The sequence below is a fragment of the Paramormyrops kingsleyae genome, chromosome 1, assembly GCF_048594095.1.
Source record: "Paramormyrops kingsleyae isolate MSU_618 chromosome 1, PKINGS_0.4, whole genome shotgun sequence".
Taxonomy (NCBI): Eukaryota; Metazoa; Chordata; class Actinopteri; order Osteoglossiformes; family Mormyridae; genus Paramormyrops; species Paramormyrops kingsleyae.
In genome coordinates this window covers 17,007,226-17,027,505 of record NC_132797.1, presented here as the reverse complement: position 1 = coordinate 17,027,505, position 20,280 = coordinate 17,007,226, and the positions used below count along the sequence as shown (strand labels likewise).

The 20,280-nt window shown below is 44.3% G+C and overlaps 1 protein-coding gene across 4 annotated transcripts in view; it reads right to left on the bottom strand.

The window, feature by feature from the left end:
* Window positions 1-82: 82 nt before the first annotated feature.
* LOC111833336 (PHD finger protein 21B-like) overlaps window positions 83-20,280 on the bottom strand; it is a 70,605-nt gene continuing 50,407 nt past the window's right edge. For 3 of the 4 annotated variants that reach the window (XM_023791513.2, XM_072710744.1, XM_023791514.2), the window contains 11 exons: window positions 15,992-16,084; window positions 13,671-14,018; window positions 12,269-12,400; window positions 9,583-9,634; window positions 8,966-9,042; window positions 8,797-8,851; window positions 8,086-8,108; window positions 5,350-5,508; window positions 4,452-4,518; window positions 3,967-4,070; window positions 83-3,466 (listed from right to left, as the gene is read on the bottom strand). In XM_023791513.2, coding sequence (XP_023647281.1) covers window positions 3,212-3,466; window positions 3,967-4,070; window positions 4,452-4,518; window positions 5,350-5,508; window positions 8,086-8,108; window positions 8,797-8,851; window positions 8,966-9,042; window positions 9,583-9,634; window positions 12,269-12,400; window positions 13,671-14,018; window positions 15,992-16,084 — 1,365 coding nt within the window. In that variant the 3' untranslated portion in view covers window positions 83-3,211. The remainder of the gene's footprint in view (window positions 3,467-3,966; window positions 4,071-4,451; window positions 4,519-5,349; window positions 5,509-8,085; window positions 8,109-8,796; window positions 8,852-8,965; window positions 9,043-9,582; window positions 9,635-12,268; window positions 12,401-13,670; window positions 14,019-15,991; window positions 16,085-20,280) is intronic. The other variant, XM_072710753.1, reaches the window with a different exon arrangement.

The window sequence follows — 20,280 nt, the reverse complement described above, 5'->3', positions numbered from 1 at the left end:
GAAAAGCTGTCCAGCTGTTTTATTGCAGTTTGTTTCTCAAAGGACTCCATATAAAAAAATGGAGACTAGGCTTCATCAGTCATCAATTTCAATTAACTGATCTTTAATACGTTAGAAAGAAAAAAAAAACTACATTGGCATATGTAGGACAAACACTTTCCCTGTACACATTCTACTGGACAGTCCCCCATTTAATTACAAAGAAAGGCGATTTTAATAGTCCCAAGAGAAATTCCTGTCGTCTTTCCCTAGTAAATGAAATGCTTCAAGCTTTTCGCGAGCCATGTCTGAATGCATAATTGGCAAACGATAAACTTTCAAACCCTTTTTCCCCCTCCTTTTTTCAATTGTTCCTTGATAAAAGAATATAAAACTTTTTTTTTCTTTCATTTTTGTTCAACGTAGCGTCAAGTGTATTAAAATAGATCTGTATTACGCTGCACAGTTTCTTCCGGAGAATTCTGTAAATGGTTGACAGAGCCGGGGACACATGCTGTTTAAACGACGCGTGGGAGTGTGTTCTTGTCGTGACGCGGAGGGCTGATATGGTGTGGGGGTTTTCCCGTTTCCGGATTATCCCCAGCCTTTTTCTCCTCGCTCCTGGTTCCGCTCCTACAGCGCAGCAGCGTTCCCTAAAACAGGCAAATTCCTACAGGCGTATGACAGTCTGTGGCTCGGGATGGCGACTGATATGTGTCAGATTCACTCTACATTTGTCAGCTTTCCATCCGCTTGCTTTTAACTGCCCACCTCCAGCCGTCGTCTTGCTCCTCCCAGACCTCTGCACGTTGCATGCCATGTCAGTCACATGGTCCACAGGACTTCCTTATAGGAGATCATTTTTGTCCGAAAAAAAAATCAACCACTCACTAAAATCGGCAACTGAAATTTAAAGTGATTTATAACATCTGTCACTGACTGCTTGCTGTGAACCCTCACTGTTCTCTCATTCCTCTGTAAACTTGCTGTCAGCTCTCTTTCTGCTATCATTTTGTTCCAAGGTTAATGTTCCTCAAATCAGCAATGGACGTGGAAAGGAAAGTGCAGGGTTTTTTCCCTTTAACTTCCAACTTCACAAAGAGTGCTTCCTATTGGATGATGAACTGGAAATACTGGGAAAAGGTTTTAGTTGCTTATTGTTGTGTGTGTGTGTGTGTGTGCGTGCGTGCGCGCATTCGTTCGTTTAGCTCAATCCTAAATGTGGGAATTCGACCAAGATTAATTAAGGGAATAATTGCAGAGGGAAATGTACAGGCCCTCTAGAACTGTCTTGCGTAGACAACTGAATTACTCAAGACCAAGAATTTTGAAAGGCCAACAAGAAATAAAGCTTAAAAATTAGAAAATGGTGCCCTTGAAGACCCAATTGTGACGTGTTCCAGAGAGATCTGCCTAGGCTCCGGGTTACCTCAGACGTACACACAGATCTCCCCAGAGAACCTGACTGCCATACAAACAGCACAACAGAACATCTGTGATCCTTTCAACAGTCATTGGACTTTTCCAGCTGCTTTGCACATGGACAGTGAAAATAAAGAACACAGAAAGGCTTTTGCAGAGTCGACGTACGGTGCTCACGCAGATTTATGTCTCCCCCCTTCTCGCATGGGAGACACAACCTGCTGCTTTACGTGGCTGCGCCTTTCTGGCCTAAAAACTAGCCCTCGTATCAGTCGGTGTTTCGGTTCATATGAGTATTGTATTCCAATTGTCTGCATCCAAATAAGCAATTTGATCTGTAATATAAAAAAAATGTGGAAAAACATTAAGACCAAGTTTATCGTTATCGGATATTTCCTTCTCACCAAAGCATTTTCGGCCATATCATTGCCTCCTGTGAAGGCTGAACGTAATTGCATGTGGAGCAGCGGAAAGGGAGGCTGCGAGGCCATGACACCTTCCCTGTCCTCCCAAAAACCTTGGCGTAGCAGGAAGACTAACTGTAGGAATCAATGCAACGTTCACAGCAAAATCTGTCCCCCTGAAACGGACACTCCAGGAAGTGTCCTCGTGTCCTCTGACTGGGAAAAAAATAGCAGAAAACATCAGGAAATTACTGATTGCTCCTTGAGGCAGTGTGGATTTGAATTGTCACGTAGATAAAACTCCTCAAAGCGAACCCTCCCCAGGAAAATGTCATGTTCAAAAATAAAAAAATCACAGGAACAAAAAAAAAACAGCTGTGCTGTGCATTGATGCAACAAGAAGATGACAGACTAAATAAACGAAAGACAACAGACAATAAAAAAGAATTTCCAGTACAAAAATGACGGGTTTTTTGGCATAATTCCTATACTGGTAAAGGAAGGACAGTGACAGGATGCAGAGTAGCACACCTACAGGAATGACTAATTACTTTTGGAAAACACCTATTTTTGATCGCAACCACAAACAAGATCTGAAGAATAATGATAAAAAAAACAAAAACCAGCATTAACAATTCAATTTCTGTACAGCAAACCTCTCCTCAAATACTTCATTTTACATTATCAACAAGCAAGAAAATACTACATTTTTCACTAAAAAATGCTAAATTTCGTAGTAATTTTAAATACTTCTTTTTTTTAACTATGTTAATACTGAAAAATGTAATTCTCTGTTTTTGTTTGAAGGCTCATGTTTATGCATGTGATGACACCCAAACTCGGTCCTGATCCCTCCTTCTCCCAAAGGAACCTGGAGACGTTCGGGTACGTAAGCGGCTAAGGCTGGCTACTGTTTCAGCGCGCCGCCCAATTCCACTTCCACTGTTCTCATTTATTTGTGACTATTTTCTACTTCTAGGCGCTATCGGTCTCTCTCCCTATATCCGAGAATGTTTGCTCGTTACAGCTCCTGACATGTTAAAACCACGACACGGCTTTCCCCCGTGTCTGCAACAGGCGTGCGTTTGATCCTGCTTTAAAAATTCATAAATACATTAAGGCCAAGAACATTAAACAAAATCGATACGTTTAAAAAAAAAAATCTCATAAGCACTGAAGGTGTTTAAAAAAATACTTGCTGAAGACCTCATGGGATGTCCTTTCTGTTCCCACAACAGCTCATTAAAAAAAACGTAATCTTTCCCTTTTAACGGACATGTTTGATATTACCACAGACGCGTTTTTCGAGTCTGTTTCTGGGATGAGTTAGGGTGTGGCCAAAGATTTGGCAGATGGCTGCTTGGCTCAAAGGTGCGAGGGTCTGGATGGGTGGAACCGAGGTGGGGTCAGTTGTTGCTCGTGGTCTGTGGCAGGGGCTTCTGAAGTAGTGTAGAGGTCCCAGCAGGGGGCGCTGTCACTGTGCCAGAAGGCTTGATCCAAGGTAGCGAGAGGAGGGACGCCCCGGTGGTAGTAGTAGCTGTCATGGTAACCTGGATCATCTGGTCTCGCTGGATGAGCCGGATCAGAGCCTTCAGCCTCTCGAGAGAGGCCTGGGTCTCCTTCTGCTGGCTCAGAAGGCCACTCTTCATGTCCATGCATTTCTGAACCAGACCAGAGAGCCATTGATTACTTCTCTGAGCCAAACAAAACTTCCAAATTAGCATCCTTTAATGTTGCAAGTGTCAATGTTCTCTTCCAATCTGAACAGTACTGAAGAATGAGACTACCATCAGTGGGTGGTAGACTCCAGCTAGGGCAGGTCTATCAGGATCAGAGGTGGAAAGATCTTGTCCATAAAGTAAAAATCCAGACCAAGGTTTTGTTTCAACCAGCCAGTTTAGTATAAAGAGTCATGGTCACAGAGTACTCAACTGGTTGGTTGAAACAATATTCTGGTCTGGATTTGTACTTTCTGGACCTGAACTTACCACCTCTGGTCAGGATACACAGACAGTACCACATTCGTACCATGTGACCTGTCAATCCACAGAATGCAGGCAGTGCCACGTTCACGTCATTTGACCTGTCAGCCTACCGTACACAGTTTCAAATGCTCATGTCACATGACCTGCAGACAGGCCACACCCCTTCTCTGACATACCGTGAGCGACTCGCTCAGCTGCTGGTCCCGCTCCTCCAGCAGGGCGCACTCTTTCTTCAGCTCGCTGTTCCTCCTCATCAGCTTCTTCTTCTCCTCCTCTCTCACTGCATAAGAGCACAGGCAGACTAACATGACGGATGCTGCCTTCCTCTCTCTAAGCCAGCATGCCAGCAAGGATTTCCATCCTACAAAGTTACCTCAAATGTTTAACTTCTAATGTGTTATTAATGTTCCCAACCATCTTCCGACCAACTACACAGCCTGTAGGGGGGTAGGGGGCTATCCCAGACAGCGTATGAGGCTACACCATGGAGAGCACATCAGTCACAGTATAAAAACATGCAAGCTCCACTGAACAGAAGAGAGGCAGCATTCAATCCCCAAACCCTGGAAGCCCGAGGCAGCAGACCTACTCACTGAACCTCCCTGAACACTTGCATCCTTATTAATAAATGTTAGAATTATTGTTTCATGGGCTTGTTTACCTGTTTTGTGTGTTACATATGAATGAACGAAACTCTGCGGCCATGACAAGTTGTCTTTGTTCAGTACCTGGAAGTAAGAAACACGTGAAATAAAGAGGTCAATCTTTATCTTGCAAGGGCAGAACTTCCGCATTAGAGACAATGTGTTCTTTATATCTGAGAGCTTAAATGAGACAATGAGGGATTTGTGAACCTGTGGGGTATCCTGGGTCACACATTCCGGGCTGCTTTCACAGCTGTCTATGTCGAATCATTACAACAAGCTGCTTTTCTAATGAGGCAAGTTACCAAGAGGCTCACAGGCTCATAATTACAGTGACGGCTCCAGAATTAAGTAGCAAACCTTAGACAATATTACTCAGTCCATTAACCAATGGTTTAAAAAGCTGATCGAAGTAAAGGTAGCGTCAGATTGGCTACATATTACTAAACAGTATAATACATAGTAACATTCTATTGTTCTCTTCTTAGTTGAATGAGCAATTTCCCACCTTTAAGACTGTTCACAGTAAGCCATCTTTCGGCAAACATTCCAAAGAAAAATCGCTGATACCAGCAATTTTTTAAAAGGTTGTTTTTGGACTCTGGAACGGCCTCCATTCAGCTCAAGCAGGGATCCTCTCATGAACAATTACCTGCCTTTTTGGTGATTATTTTTGGAGAGGACTGAGATGGAGTTCTTTAATAACAAACACTAAGTAAAATATTTGCAAGGCAGGGGCTCTGTATTTACAGCTGACATGTATCTATACCCAGACAGAGCTGCCCAGTTTGGACACTAGATTATTAGATAGGACATTAAATTAGTGTGGTGTACACAGCCATGATCTTCCCTTAAAAACACGTTTTGCCACATGCCTCAGAGAATGGCTGGTAAAGGCTGTTTGTGGAGACCCACCTTCTTCTGGCACTTGGGGCAGGACCAGGGGCCCTTGGGGGGGCTCCTGAGGGGTGGGTGGAGGCAGTCGAGGTGGTAGGCGCGGGTACAGTTGTGGCAGGGCTGCAGATCGCCTTCCTCTTTACATACAGCGCAGCGCTCATCATGCTCCAGCAGCTCCTGTCACGTAAACGGAACCCACCAGTGTGAATGTCTGTTTTTTTCCTTATATACAATGGGCATTGGAAAATGGGTGCTGTTATCTTATCTTTTTTTGTCTAAAATTGCTACTGGAGCTATAAACAGAACTAAAATAAGATTAGAAAAGGGTGGAGGTCAAAGGAAGCATGGTAATCTTATAGTAATCACTAAGGATAAGGATGCAGATAAGTAGAGACTTCTGGCAAATCTGGCAACTTTTCAGAAATCACTTCAGAAAAACAAGAGAATGTGAGTCCAATCAGTAAGCGTCTCCTGTGTGCCATGCTGGAATCGCTTCAGAAAATAAGAAGCAAAAACGAGAATGAAATGACTGGAGGTGTATCTGCAGCTTCGCCATTCTTCTGGATAGTTAAAGATTTAGAACAAAGATGTATTATGTATGTGATTTGATCCAACACACCTACTGAATTTATCCGTGGTTGGACATGTTTGATCGGCATTTTCATGTGCTCAACGTTACAGACAATCTGAGTGTCTTATGGATGTGGTTTTAATTCAACACCATGACAGATTAAATATTTTTAAATTAATTTAAAATTTATGATATTGTCTGATGTCTCTAGTCAAATATATGCAACATGGAGATAAGCTCATCTGGGTTTTAGGAAGGTGCCGGACCTGAACTTGGAGAAGCAGCTAAAACACCAGTCACATGGTGTCGGTCTGCCGAGATGCACCACTGGGAATGACCCACCCCTTCACAGGTGAGTGAGGGGACCCTGTCAGCCTCGTGTGCTCACCATTAAACACGTCTAAGCTTTCACTCTCCAGCCCAAAGCACCTAATTAGCCAATCAGCACAAATATCCTGGCTCTGGGGACCCGCTGTGATGAAAAGCATCAAGTTCACCATGCTGCACAGAAATACTGGTGTTCTCCCGTACTGCAGCGGCACGGCAGCAGAGAGGAACACAAACAGCTTTGGCGGTCCAAATAGGCCGAAAATCCACTGTCTCAAAAGGGCAAAGGTGCGCAATTAGGGAATTCGGCAGAAAAGGTACCCATGTATCTGACATTTACGTCTTACAGCTGAAGCAGTTACAAGCTCGGTTCCAGGGCCACGGATGACGGCTGGAAGTGAAATAAATGAGTTTGGAAGAGGGAGGGTCAGCTGCTGAACATGTTCCTATGTCGTGTTTGACTCTAGCTATCAGAAACTAAAGGCCGTCTCCTGAAATAACAGCATATTTTTCACGGGCGGTGTGAGAATATTTTTCCCCTGATCGGTGATATTTCGCATTAATCCTGTAAAGACGATTGTTTTCTTACAATATACAATCATTTAATTCATACAGTACAATCACCACAAAGCTGTTCTAATGTAATTGATACATTAGTACCCAAGTCTGAAATAGTGTGGATTTGCATTTAAATTGGTGTGATTTTCAGTCGGAGAGAAAAGCACTATGCAAACTATAATGCAATGTGGTTAGCACACAAAAACAGCTACCCAAGTGAACGATAGTGATGTCCGATTCATGAACAAATCGTTCTTTTGAGCCCATTCTTTTCAGTGAATCTCTCAAACTGGTTTTCATATCTAAAAGAATCAAACTTTTTGTACCTCCACGCATTCCACAGGTCAAAGTCTTAGATTCTAAAACTCTAAAAGTATTTGACAAATTATAATATAAAAACAGAGCCGCGTTTTTTAATTCACTTACATTTGCTTTTCATAGACTGTCTATAGCTATGTCCTCCACATAATCTAATCCGATGTATTTGTGTTGTGTGTGTACCCAGCCACGATAGCTGTGGATCACTATTCCCGACTAACGATGGCCAAAACCATGCTTCATTAACCATTTCCTGTATTTTCTGAACACACTAGATGGTGCTCTCTGTTTGAAAAAGGGCTTAAAATATGCCGAAAACTAAACCAAGAGCACCATGTAGTGGGGTCAAAAAATACAATAAATGGTTCATAAGGCATCATTTTGGCCATCCCTACTCTCGCCATCCCTACGCTCGCCATCCCTACGCTCGCCATCCCTACTCTCGCCTCTTAGCAATTAGCAAGTTCGGCGCGTTCGGTTGAAGTGGTTACTAGCCAATTCTCTTGAGACCCATAGGAGATGTTTATGATATAATTTATTAATGTATCAGTATTATTTCTTATTTAAAATGCAGCTAATTATATTATTGGCCACTTGTAGTGCTGTTTTCATTATTTAATTAGCTTTATTTGGTGTTAAGTTACTAAGTCGCATTCACCTAACCCTATTTTTCCCCATTGCATATGTGTATTTTAGTATGTGATTTTAGTGAATGTGATTTTTCAGGAACGCGTTAGTCGTATTGTAACCGGACTGACTGTATCTGTTTATGCATACATCGGCCATCTTCATTTCGACATCAGTCCAAAACAGAGGAAAGTACCAGTGTTTTTACAAGGGAAGCACAACATGAATAGAGCAGCCATAGAAACAGCATCCACATCCACAGACTATTAGGTTTGTTTGCCCCCCCACATGAAGGGAGTGGTTAAAGGACCTGACACTTGAACACCAGCAGGCCACTCACAGACACCACTTACCTTCCAGCTCAAGTCCTCAGTGTCTAGCGTGCGAACAGGAAGCAGATGAAATGGGTTAGTAGCTTGAAACAGGCTCAGACAGACAGGTCAGCATTAGGGTTAGGAGATCAGTCAAGCGAGGCCCTTCTGAAAAAGCCTTAAAGAGTGATATACTTATGAAGTTTATGGCTTATTTATCTGCAACAATGTCCCCCTCACCCATTAGAACAGTGTTTCTCAACCCAGTCCTCAGCGAACCCCAGCCAGTCCACGTTTTTGCTCCCTCCCAGTAGTTGAGCTATAACCGTGGCTGGATTTAGCTGTGCATGTAAACATAATGACTGACAGCACATAGCAGTGGAGTCACTAAACCTCATATTGACTGTCAATATTCCTATGCTGAAGGTCGATGGCTCAGCCTTTGATCTAGCTGCATATATGGGGGAAATGCCATATAAAACTCCAAGTTGTGGATTTAGAATCATCTGCTTTAATGTGTCTCTTTTTGATTGCCTCAAAGCCGCATGTAATGTTTTTGAATCCTTTGCTTCAGGGAAACCGTTTTTTGTGAAAAGGGTTGTGGAAGAATGAAATGGAAATCCAAAGTGCTTGGGGGGGGGGGGGGGTGTGGTGGGATATAGACTGTAAGGTGTACCGACACTAATATCTGCATGTGTTTGGTGATGTTTTGCCCTGCCATTCCAGGGGGGTCCGGCGGCAAAATTGTCGCACCTCTTGCAGACAGGAAGAGTGGGTTGTTCAGGAAGTGAGATGCATGGCGTTTGCGCTGGGAAGAAACAAGCAGAGAGCATTATATTAGGGCCTCCCCTAGACTCAAGCAGGTTACCATGGCCTTTCACACAGGGCATGTTTCCCAGCATGCACTTGGGCCAGTGCTCACCTCAGGCTCAAACAGGCCGCTGTATGCGGGATTGGCTGTACTCCTTCTCTTCCTCTCCTGCCTCTTGCTCTGGATCTCTGTAATGAAATCAATATCCCGTCACATTGCAGTTAAACAAAAAGGAGGCGAATTCAGCACTAAGAGTGAAATCCAAACAAATTCATTAATTAATATCGATAATGAGCCCATTATAGTAGCTCCACAAATGAAAACTCTGTGCTGTGGACAATAACAGTGACGGGAATTGTCTGGGGATTTAATAACGCACATCTCTCAGCAGGATGTACTCAGGAAGTACTCATTAGTATTCATTTAGCAGACACTATCTTTAAACCAAAACCAATTTCCTAACCTTTAAATTAAAAATGTGTGCTTAATTCAACAGTCAAACATTATACATCAGTAATGTGGGATAAATACTCAGCTAAAGGGTAGAACTGAATGTTTCGGTCACAGTTTAGAAATGTTTAACCTTAAAAATTAAACGGTACTTTTCACATAAACTAATGCCAGTGCAGCTTTAAATATCAAGTGGAAAGGAGCTCAGAAGTTTCACTATCAAAATCAGGTTGCAAATGACCATGGATTCAATCAGTGCACGCGTTCAAGGAACTCACCTTCCAAATAGTCAGTGGTCACCAGGCCAAGAGCTGTCATGAAGGCAATTTTCTGTGGGAGGACAGGCACACTGGTTAGGCCGTAAGAGACGTATTTGAGCGCAACGATGCCAGAGACATCCACTGATAGGCTAAGGCTTAAGGGAATGACCCACCTTAGCTCCTCAAGGTAATCAAGTTAGCATATTCCTCATAAGGTGTGTCAGACTACTGTTGCTAGGGACGAGGTGAGTAAGGGTGCTGAGAGGGCTCATTGGTTAGTGACTGAGTTTCATGGGTGGGGATCGAATGGATCACTGCAGGACAGTGTCCTGTAATCTTAAGGCTGGTTCATACTTCTCACTTGCGTATACACGGAAACGTTCATAGTAAGCCGTGTACTTTGCACATGCGCACAACGTGTTGTATTTACATTTCTATTAATAATAATATAAATGATTATTCTGATATTCCCTGCACACGTACCACAGCAGTGAGGTTTGTGTCTGTTTCTCTATGTTACACAAATTCAGAGAGCCAGCTCACAGGTTTGCCAACTTTGGTCAGCTGGCTGGCGTGAGAGTTTCAATTCGAGACGAGTCTGCACTCATATACACACGCATTTACATGTATGTAACACTTTTATTACCTTGTAAATAGTCTGTAGGGTTTGGAAACTCTCGTCAAAAGCACCCATGTTGTGATTTAAAGTGGACGCTAGCAAATCGATCATACACAGTGTGTCCAGGACACTTGGAGTGTAGCAGGCGTTCGTCCGCGAAGGCGCACAATGACATCAAACGCGTCATAAAAGTGCATGTGCAAAGTACGTGGCTTGACTGGAGAACCATGACCGTTTCTGTGTACGCAGACACACAGTGGAGACGCGAGTGTTGCGCTTGTGGGGAGAAGAATGAAGCGACCTTTACTTACATGTTTATTCAGAAAAGTTCATGAAGCTGTGTCAGTACTTTCAGGTCAAAGCTTAAATATCCACACCACTCACTTACTCATTTATTTTAAAAACAAAAAAAGTTGCAGTGAAGCTACTGATTTATGCTTTGTTTTATTGTCATCAGTTGCTATACATTTAATTATGTGAACTTTAATGCTAAAATAACACCTGACACGTTTTCTGGACAGTAGCCGGCTTGAGGGATGAGCTGGAATTAGCCAAATGGATGATGGGATCTGGCCTGACACAGTTCCCAGTCACCCCTTCTTAACAACCCCCCCCCACCCCCAAAAGCTCATAATCGATCTTAAAATGCTTCACAATTCAGCTGTGTGCTCAGTCTCAGAACAGATTTCGCAAAACACAACACCTTCTTCTGCTATGAGAATATTAATACTTTACAGTTTGTGGAATATTTCTTGAAGGCACAGGTAGGCGATGTCTCACGTTTGACATATCTCCCACTTGACACATTTCATGGTAGATACACATCACGTTTGACATGTGTCACGTTAGACACGTTATGTTTGACAGATCTCATGTTAGATACATCCCCTGTTAGATGTAATTCTGCTTTCAAACTGTCAGCCTCACATACAGGAATGTTTTCATTACAACCATCAATCCAAAATGTTTTGTACTCAAGTTCTATGATATATCTAGAATGAGTGTCTGTCTGGAGAATTTCAGACTATGGTACTGGTACACAACACCACCTATGCAAAGGCAGTAGTGTTCTTAAGCATTGATTGTAATGGTGGTATGTGGGTCCCCTCACTCAACAGTTTTTCCATCACCGTACCACACAGCGCTCACTATTCACCCCAGAATCATTTATGGGTTCGGAGATGCCTTTCTGCACACCACTGATTTATTTTTGCACTTGTGGCCTTCTTGTTAGCTCTAACGAGTCTGGCCATTCTCTTCTGACCTTCTCATTAACGAGGCGTTTTCAGCCACAGAACTGGCTGGGTGTGTTTTGTTTATCGCACAATTCTGTGTAAACTCTACACACTCCAGCGTGTGAAAATCCAAGGGGGACCGGCTGTTTCTGAGATACTGGAATCACCATGTCTGGCATCAACAGTTACATCACATTCATAATCTCTTGGATCAGGAGTACTGGGTGTCCTAATGCTCAGTTGAACAATAAGTGAATCTCCTAATTCTCTGTAGGGTATGTATTCAGTTGCGGTCACATGATTTGCAGTTTGGAGGAGCAGGCTGCTTGCATTCGAAAGCAGGAAAACAATATGTCAATTAAAAATAAATTTATATTAAATATTAGTAATTTGGTTTATTGACTGGGACAAAGCAAATGGTCCTCGCTTTGAGAGGGAAATGGGGGCGGAGTTTAGCGCTGCTTCTGAGAGGGAAATGGGGCAGAGTTTAGCGCTGCTTCTGAGAGGGAAATGGGGGCGGAGTTTAGCGCTGCTTCTGAGAGGGAAATGGGGGCGGAGTTTAGCACTGCTTTGAGAGGGAAATGGGGGCGGAGTTTAGCACTGCTTCTGAGAGGGAAATGGGGGCGGAGTTTAGCGCTGCTTCTGAGAGGGAAATGGGGGCAGAGTTTAGCACTGCTTTTGAGAGGGAAATGGGGGTGGAGTTTAGCACTGCTTCTGAGAGGGAAATGGGGGCAGAGTTTAGCGCTGCTTCTGAGAGGTAAATGGAGGCGGAGTTTAGCACTGCTTCTGAGAGGGAAATGGGGGCGGAGTTTAGCGCTGCTTCTGAGAGGGAAATGGGGGCGAGTCCCACCTCTGGATCTTCCTCTCGTTTCTTCTTGGAGGGAGGGGCATCTGTGGCTGGGAGGTCCTGGGTGGGGCTGTCAGCCTGCTGGCCAGGGGAATTCTGAGGGCTGCCGGAGGCCTGGGGCTGGATTATTATCACCTGGAAGAAAGGGGGTCACAAAGGGAGGGGGGGGGGGTGACAGTCAGCACAGGGGTGGGACTAGCAGCTCTGAGTTACTGTTCATTCAAGGTAAAAACCTCACTAAAGAATACTACTAAGACAGGAATTCTTTAAAAAAAAAAAAAAAAAGTCACTTGCAATGAAGATGCATAGGTAATACACAAGGCCAGGACAAGAGGATGGATGGATGGACGGATAGATGAATGGATGGATAGATAGATGAATAGATGAACAGATGGCTATGTGGCTATAAAGCATTCATTCATTCATTCATTCATTTTCCATGGTTCAGAAAGTAAATCCAGACCGAGATTGTGTTCCAACCAACCACTTGTGTATAAAGACTCACATTCACAGATTACTCAACTGATTGGTTGAAACGAAGTCTTGGTCTGGATTTGTACTTTCTGAACCTGAACTTTCCACCACTGTCTACAATATCTGAATAAACAACCATTTTGAAATGAAATGTAGTTCATTTCTGCAGCAAAATATAATCACTTTATAAAAGTGTATGTTTGCTAGATTTGCTAATCTTGCTGAAAGCTCAGTTGTCATATCATGCAAATAATATATATCTTAAACAAAATGAGATTTTAAAAGGAAGGTTGATTTCCAGGCTTTAAGATGAGATGCGTGTGAAGTGGCAGCATTCCAAATGGAAGGTAGGTTTCCCATAATGCCACACTGTGAAAGGAGCCACGGCACAACCGCAGCTGTCTGGGCTTCTAATGCAGTCATGTGACACGTCACCGAGGATTCCATTCGCTCTTATAACAGACAGAGACATTCACAGGCACATGGGCAATTCTTCAAGAACTACTCTATTGCAGCTGGAATCCAAGGCTAATTACAAGTCTATTCAATATACCAAGTACTGGATTATCCCCAGTTTGTATGCTCCATTCACAACATAACCTTTCAGCTTCACAAGAAACCCATTACATTTACAGAGATTAAAAGCAAGTTTTAATGTGAAAAGGTTATCCTGAAAAGAAAGGAAATGTGAAAATCTGAAAATTGTGTCCAAGGCCTCAGGTCCCCTAGTGACCCTGACGGGGATAAAAGGTTTAGAAGATGGATGGATGAAATATCCAGCTGTCTAAATTGTCTTAAAACAGTAACACGCCTGTCACGTGTGCAAAAGTTTGGGGTACAATGTGCAGTGGATTTAAAACTGTGAACTGAGCAGAGTCCCATCTGCCAGGAGTTGACCAATGAGGATCTATATGATGGAATTAGCTCTGACCTTGTTATCTGCACTGAAGAGCAGCGGCTGCACCTTGACGGCCTCCGATGTCGCCGAAGAGGAGGTCGAGTGGCTGGGTGAGGCGGCGATGATGGCGTAGGCCACGCCAGCGCCGCTGACCCCTGCGGACATGGTGGGCGAGGCTGGCGATGAAGCAGGGGCAGACTTGCCGTTGGGCCGTCCCGCGGGGCTGAAGGTGCTGTTGGCAGTGGGCAGGGCTGGACCAGGGCCCTGGCTCTTGGAGCTGACCACAGCAGGGGCCTTCTGCAGGCTAGGAGGCTGGCTGGACAGCTGCTCCTGCCAGGGGCTGTGCGGGAGGCTGTCCGGGATCAGCGTCTTTGGCCTAACCTGCGGGTTGGTCACAGCGTCAAGTCAGCGATACATTTCTCCAGAGTGCCTTACAATCCTGCCTCTTTAATACAGCTAGAGGGCAGCATAGTAGCTCAGCGTGTGGCACCGTTGTCTCACACGTCTAGGTTTGAATCCTCCCTGCACTGTGTGTGTGTGTGTGTGTGTGTGTGTGTGTGTGGAGTTTGCATGTTTCCTCTTATGGTCCAAACCCATGCATGTAGGCATCTCCTACGCTGGACTGTCATCCCATCACAGGTATACCCCTGCCTTTTGCTCAGCTGGAGGATGGAGGAACAGCTAGATATTTTGGTTAAGGAACTGGGAACCTGGTACTTTATGTACCAACATGCTACCTTTATGTACCTTATGCTACCTTTATGTACCTTTATGTACCTCATGCTACCTTTATGTACCTTTATGTACCTCATGCTACCTTTATGTACCTTTATGTACCTCATGCTACCTTTATGTACCTTTATGTACCTCATGCTACCTTTATGTACCTTTATGTACCTCATGCTACCTTTATGTACCTCATGCTACCTTTATGTACCTTTATGTACCTCATGCTACCTTTATGTACCTCATGCTACCTTTATGTACCTTTATGTACCTCATGCTACCTTTATGTACCTCATGCTACCTTTATGTACCTTTATGTACCTCATGTTACCTTTATGTACCTTTATGTACCTCATGCTACCTTTATGTACCTCATGCTACCTTTATGTACCTTTATGTACCTCATGCTACCTTTATGTACCTTTATGTACCTCATGTTACCTTTATGTACCTTTATGTACCTCATGCTACCTTTATGTACCTCATGCTACCTTTATGTACCTTTATGTACCTCATGCTACCTTTATGTACCTTTATGTACCTCATGCTACCTGCTGTCTTTTCTGGAGATCAAGAAATCCAAACTTCCATATCCTCCATTAAAAAAACTTCCACAAAGGATCATCGATTTACATTTGCTAAGTTGACTTCCTGCACAGTCTAGAACTACTGCCTCACCTTTAGACTCCTTTAAAACTGAGCATCGCCTAAATACCGCACTACCAGATTTTCCATTCAAACAGTCAAATGATATCGAATTACATGCCAGGTGTGGGTCTGAAATATGGCACAGGATCCTTTCAGGGCGATAGGAGCCATGTCAGTCGCATCCTAATGTGCCTGTAATATTCAGCACAGAGAGAGAACACCAAACAGCTCGCTGTATCTACGAAAGAAATGCCTGAGTTTCCTCTGCGAATTTCCATAGTTGTGCCTTTGCTTGTGCTCAGGTTTCACTCATAAACCCTTCACTTTCACTTTAACAAGGGGGCGTTTCGCATTAGGAATTGTGTGAGCGCTGCCACCCTGTGGCCAACGGAATACTTGTAATGTTGTCCTTGCTTGCACTATCACATTAATGCATTAGTGAAAAACTAGGCCACAGTTTTTCCTCCTGATAATTCCAAAGTGATTGACAAACTAGCATTTTCGTATGCAGGTTGGTAGCCACGAAGTGATCACACTGTACAGTTAACTGGCGTATAAAATAACCGCCAGGAGTGAACAATCCTGCATTGCTCATCCTTCAAGGACTCGCATCCTTACTGTATTTGCCACGGTTCTAATAATAAATCAGCTTTTCTTTGTTTCTCTTCTAACAGTGCAGTGCAAGAATTGAGCAGAATGTTTCAGAGACTTGGCTGTTTGGATCACAGTAACTGTATAACATCACAGATGGCCAGCAGCATATTGTGAATGATGGTGGTCTGGTTCAAACCATTTCATCTATGTGACTAGTTGTGAACGGTTCATTTGACAGACACTCATAAACATATTTTCCTCATCTGGAAGGGGACAGAAGGAAGCTTGTGTTCCCGATTCTTCCCGATTACTCCACCCCCGGACCCCAGACCGCCTTCATCCCGCACTGGTGATTTCGGGCCATCATCGGAGGCGGCGTGGGGTACCTGAGGTAGCAGTGTGGAAGCCTGGCCAGCCAGCCGCTGCAGGGAGCTGACGTGAGGCACCTTGATGGGCACTGCTGTGAGGGTTCCCAGCACCTGTGTGGAGACAGACAGATCCTGAGTGGATCAGCTAGACCATGCCGTCTCCACGCCTCGCCCCACTGTGAAAACAATCTGCTCTGGGAAGTTAGGACAGCTGTGACAAACACCAGCAACCGTAAACACATGAAGGTCATCTTTAATCCCGGTCTCACTTTCTCACACAGTTTCTACTTGACTTACTTTTGACACAAATTTACCAATATTCAAACGTGTTCATAATTCCATTAAATTCAATTTATTTTTATATATGGTGCTTTACCTGGGTGTGTTGTGATACATTCCTGCACCATTCATACAGGAATTACCAGAAAGTACATTTTTAAAGAGATTATTTTATTAACGGCAAATAACATAGGTAAAACTTTCACAATTTACACACCAGGATATGCGTCTCTTCACGTTAAGTAGGCGCAGAAGTTGTCCTACTTAGACATGGAACATACAAGTCCCAAACTGCTATGTTACTTACTGCCTACAAAAAGTTGTCAGAAGAGCATTATCTTCGCAAGTAAAGTTTCTAAAAGTCTGCTGCAGAGAAACAAAATAAAAGCCTCTTTCATTTGAGGGACAGACACGGCATGGTTATGCAAAGAAGACTTCAGTCGACTGTATAATCATCATGCCATGGAATTCTCCCTACATAAGTCAAAGAATTTCCCCGGACAACATCGTTTTTTGTACAGCAGGACGGATGTAACCTGATTACAATAAAGGAACAATAACCTGAGGTGCTGCATTCCTCATACTAAAGGGCAGCACAAATCACTGGCAGAAGCCATGGCTCTGCAGCATGTGGGCCTGAGGAGGTGTGTACTGCAGAATGAGCTTGGAAAGAATACAAGGGATAGAAGGACAGGAGACATAATGACAGGCCTTGGAAGAGAGTTCACGGTGACACTTCATGCACGGCCTCGGCTGTCAGGCTTTGGTCCAGTTCTGCTCCGTCACAGTAATGAATGTGTTTCAGATCAAGGGCACCGGGAAGGAGTCTCTGCACCATGGCTGCTACGGCCTTCTAGGGATGCAGAAAGCCACCGCTGCTGAAAGCACCCTCTGAGATCTCTGTCGTAGGCCCCACCTTCTGGCCCCCCGGTGGTCGTACACGGTAAGATCCCAAAATGTGTTGGTAATGCTTTCTGCCGTCTGTCGCTTGGCATATGATGCTGTTTACCTCTCTGTCATAGTCCAGGAACGCCTTTTTATAACCCCCCAAATTGAACACCTAAACAATGACTAATAAGAAATGGTATCCTGCTTCAAACTCTGGTAGCTGCCTTATGTCAAGCCGAATTGTCTTTTCTGAGAGTCTCTGTTATTTCTATGCATGTGCTGCCAAACTTCAGGCCCATTCAATACTTCTTTCACCAAAGTCATTTTCCTTCAGTATTTGATTAGATTCAACATAAACATTTCTTCTGTACTTTTTGACCCTCACGTGGCGTGTTTATTGGCCCTAGAGGGGAAAGAGAGCTCATCAACAGCAATATTGGATTGTTAGCACTTTTAAATTGCAGTTAAAACCCATATACTTTTGGGAAAAGCGAATTCGACGCATACATTCAATTCTGCTGACAACCATTGCGGCCGCTTTTGTATGTCGTACCACTGCAACTGTGATCTGGCTCAGTGTGTCACTCCGGCCAGGCCAACCCTGCTGAAATAGGGCACTGCCCCCCCTCCCCCCCTTCAAGGAGCCGCCTCAGAGCAGGTCAGATGCGTTTGATCGGAAAGACCCGCAGATTATGCCACGTGGTCTTGGCACACGGACGTGCTTGACCTTGCCAAGGTGAAACGGCCTGGGGACACGGTATTAATACTCAGCCAGTCCCCACCCCAGCATGTTAGCATCCTGCACTGGTGCCCAGGGGGACGGGGGGCGCGTGAGGGCCAATCGCACGGTGCTGCTCACTTTAAAGCTGTCATCCCATCACACACAGACCGGGCACAGGAGGGGTGACAAAACCGATTATAGAGTCTGACACGCAGGCCAAGTCCCTAACCTACCACTTAATTTCAATGTTTGCATTTTAGACAAATAGCAAGAGCTTATTTTCTTCTCTGCAATCCATAGTTAGCCAGAGAGGCCCATTTAAGTGAGTTTCTGTGTAGTGGATCTTTACAGCCATTTTGATCAGACTAATCATCCAATAACATGAAAACTAATAAAACTAATAAAATAACCACTTTTTAAGTCTGCTGTCCAACTGCTACACTCATTAAAATAGTGTTAATTGAGAGGGTTAAGCAATTATTGGACCTGTGCTGGTGGCTAAATGATATGAAATGCTTTTATATGTATTTTATATGTATACTTCCACACAGACTGACTAATATACATATATAGGGCACAACACTTCCGTTAATAACTGTGGTCACTGGAAAAAAATAACTCAATTTCATTCATCTCAGGATACAAAAACGGGACACGCGTTTTCAGGAAAGGCAAGGGACATCCGAGTGCTCCCACAAAAGCTGAAAGCCTCAACGTCTCCCAACATAAGTCCCATAGCTTTGTTGTGTTATGGGGAAGAAGGGATCTGTTCCCGTGGCAACGGATAAGACAAAATTCTTACGCTGAAAAGGCATTCATTTCCGTAATTGCTGCCTGCTTTTAAAGCCAAAGCACCCTCAGATAAACCTCCTGAAACACACATGGTATAGCCTTGGAGGCTTGGGCTGCTTTTCCCCATCTCGCCGCTCCCCCCGCCACACCCCCTCCCCTGCAGTCGCTGAGGGTTCCAGTCACATGCTACTCAGCACTGCTATACTTCACAGTAGTGCCCCCATGCCCCCATGCCCCCTGCCCCAAGTTTGCCAGGGGCACTGGTGAGTTGCCTGTCAAGGCCCACTGTCTGCATGCCAGGTGCTGGCCTGGTTGCCCTCATTAGGCTAATTCAGCTCGACCACACCAGCGGCATCCAGAAATCTGCAAAGGGGGCGGACTTTTCTGAGCCTGTCTTTTATGCAAAGCTACCTTTTATGCTAGCTGAAGAAAATGTTTACAGTCCCATTTTTACTGCAGAGAACAAAAAAAAAAACATCCCTTTTCACTGTATGTTGCATCTGTCAACCTTGGCCTCAAACCCCACACAGCCAGATGAAAGCACATTAACAAAACAAAAATACGGTTTTCCCCACAATACTTTTCTGCTCTATTGAAATAGCGGGGAGATGTGTGGAAATGCCATCATGTCATTGAAACACTGAGATGGAAGGATTTACGTCGAACAACAAAGACAGCAATTTCTGTAGTTTATACACATTCCATTATACATATTTACGAGGAAAATGGGATTCAACAGACCATTCCCACTGAAATCCTTCACACTCTGCATAAGTGGAGGACACAGGTAAAAACCTCAGCATGCCCCATTACTACAGAAAGTGCAGGTCCCCGTGCATTACTACAGAAAGTGCAGGTCCCCGTGCATTACTACAGAAAGTGCAGGTCCCCGTGCATTACTACAGAAAGTGCAGGTCCCCGTGCATTACTACAGAAAGTGCAGGTCCCCGTGCATTACTACAGAAAGTGCAGGTCCCCATGCATTACTACAGAAAGTGCAGGTCCCCGTGCATTACTACAGAAAGTGCAGGTCCCCGTGCATTACTACAGAAAGTGCAGGTCCCCGTGCATTACTACAGAAAGTGTCAGGTGGCTAAAGCCCATTTTTAACAGGGGGAACCTGTAAGATACATGTCATACAAGGGGCAAAGATGGATATTAAGTGCTACAGGAAAGACCCCTGAATGTGGTACAGGGCAGAACCCCAGGTAAGGTACAAGGCAGACCCCTGATATGGTACAGGGTAGAACCCTGAGGGTGGTACAGGAAAGACCCCGGGGTGTGGTACAGGGCAGTACCCCAAGTAAGGTACAAGGCTGACCCCTGAATATGGTACAGGGTAGAACCCTGAGTGTGGTACAGGAAAACCCCCAAGTGTGATACAGGGCTGACTTCTGATTGTGGTAGAGGGGGCATGCCCCCCAGTTTGTAATTGAAAGAACATGGCCTTTTAGGTGTCATAAGGGTGTGGCATTTGACCATCACCGCCATTAAGTAGCAAGCCTGTTTTGGTACCCAACTACTCAGCCAGTACATGGGATGAGTAGCTCCCAACACAACAGATAGTCGGAGATCTTCTTCCATAAGTGGCCCTCAGCAGTTCCTCCCGTGCACAATCTCCCCGTCT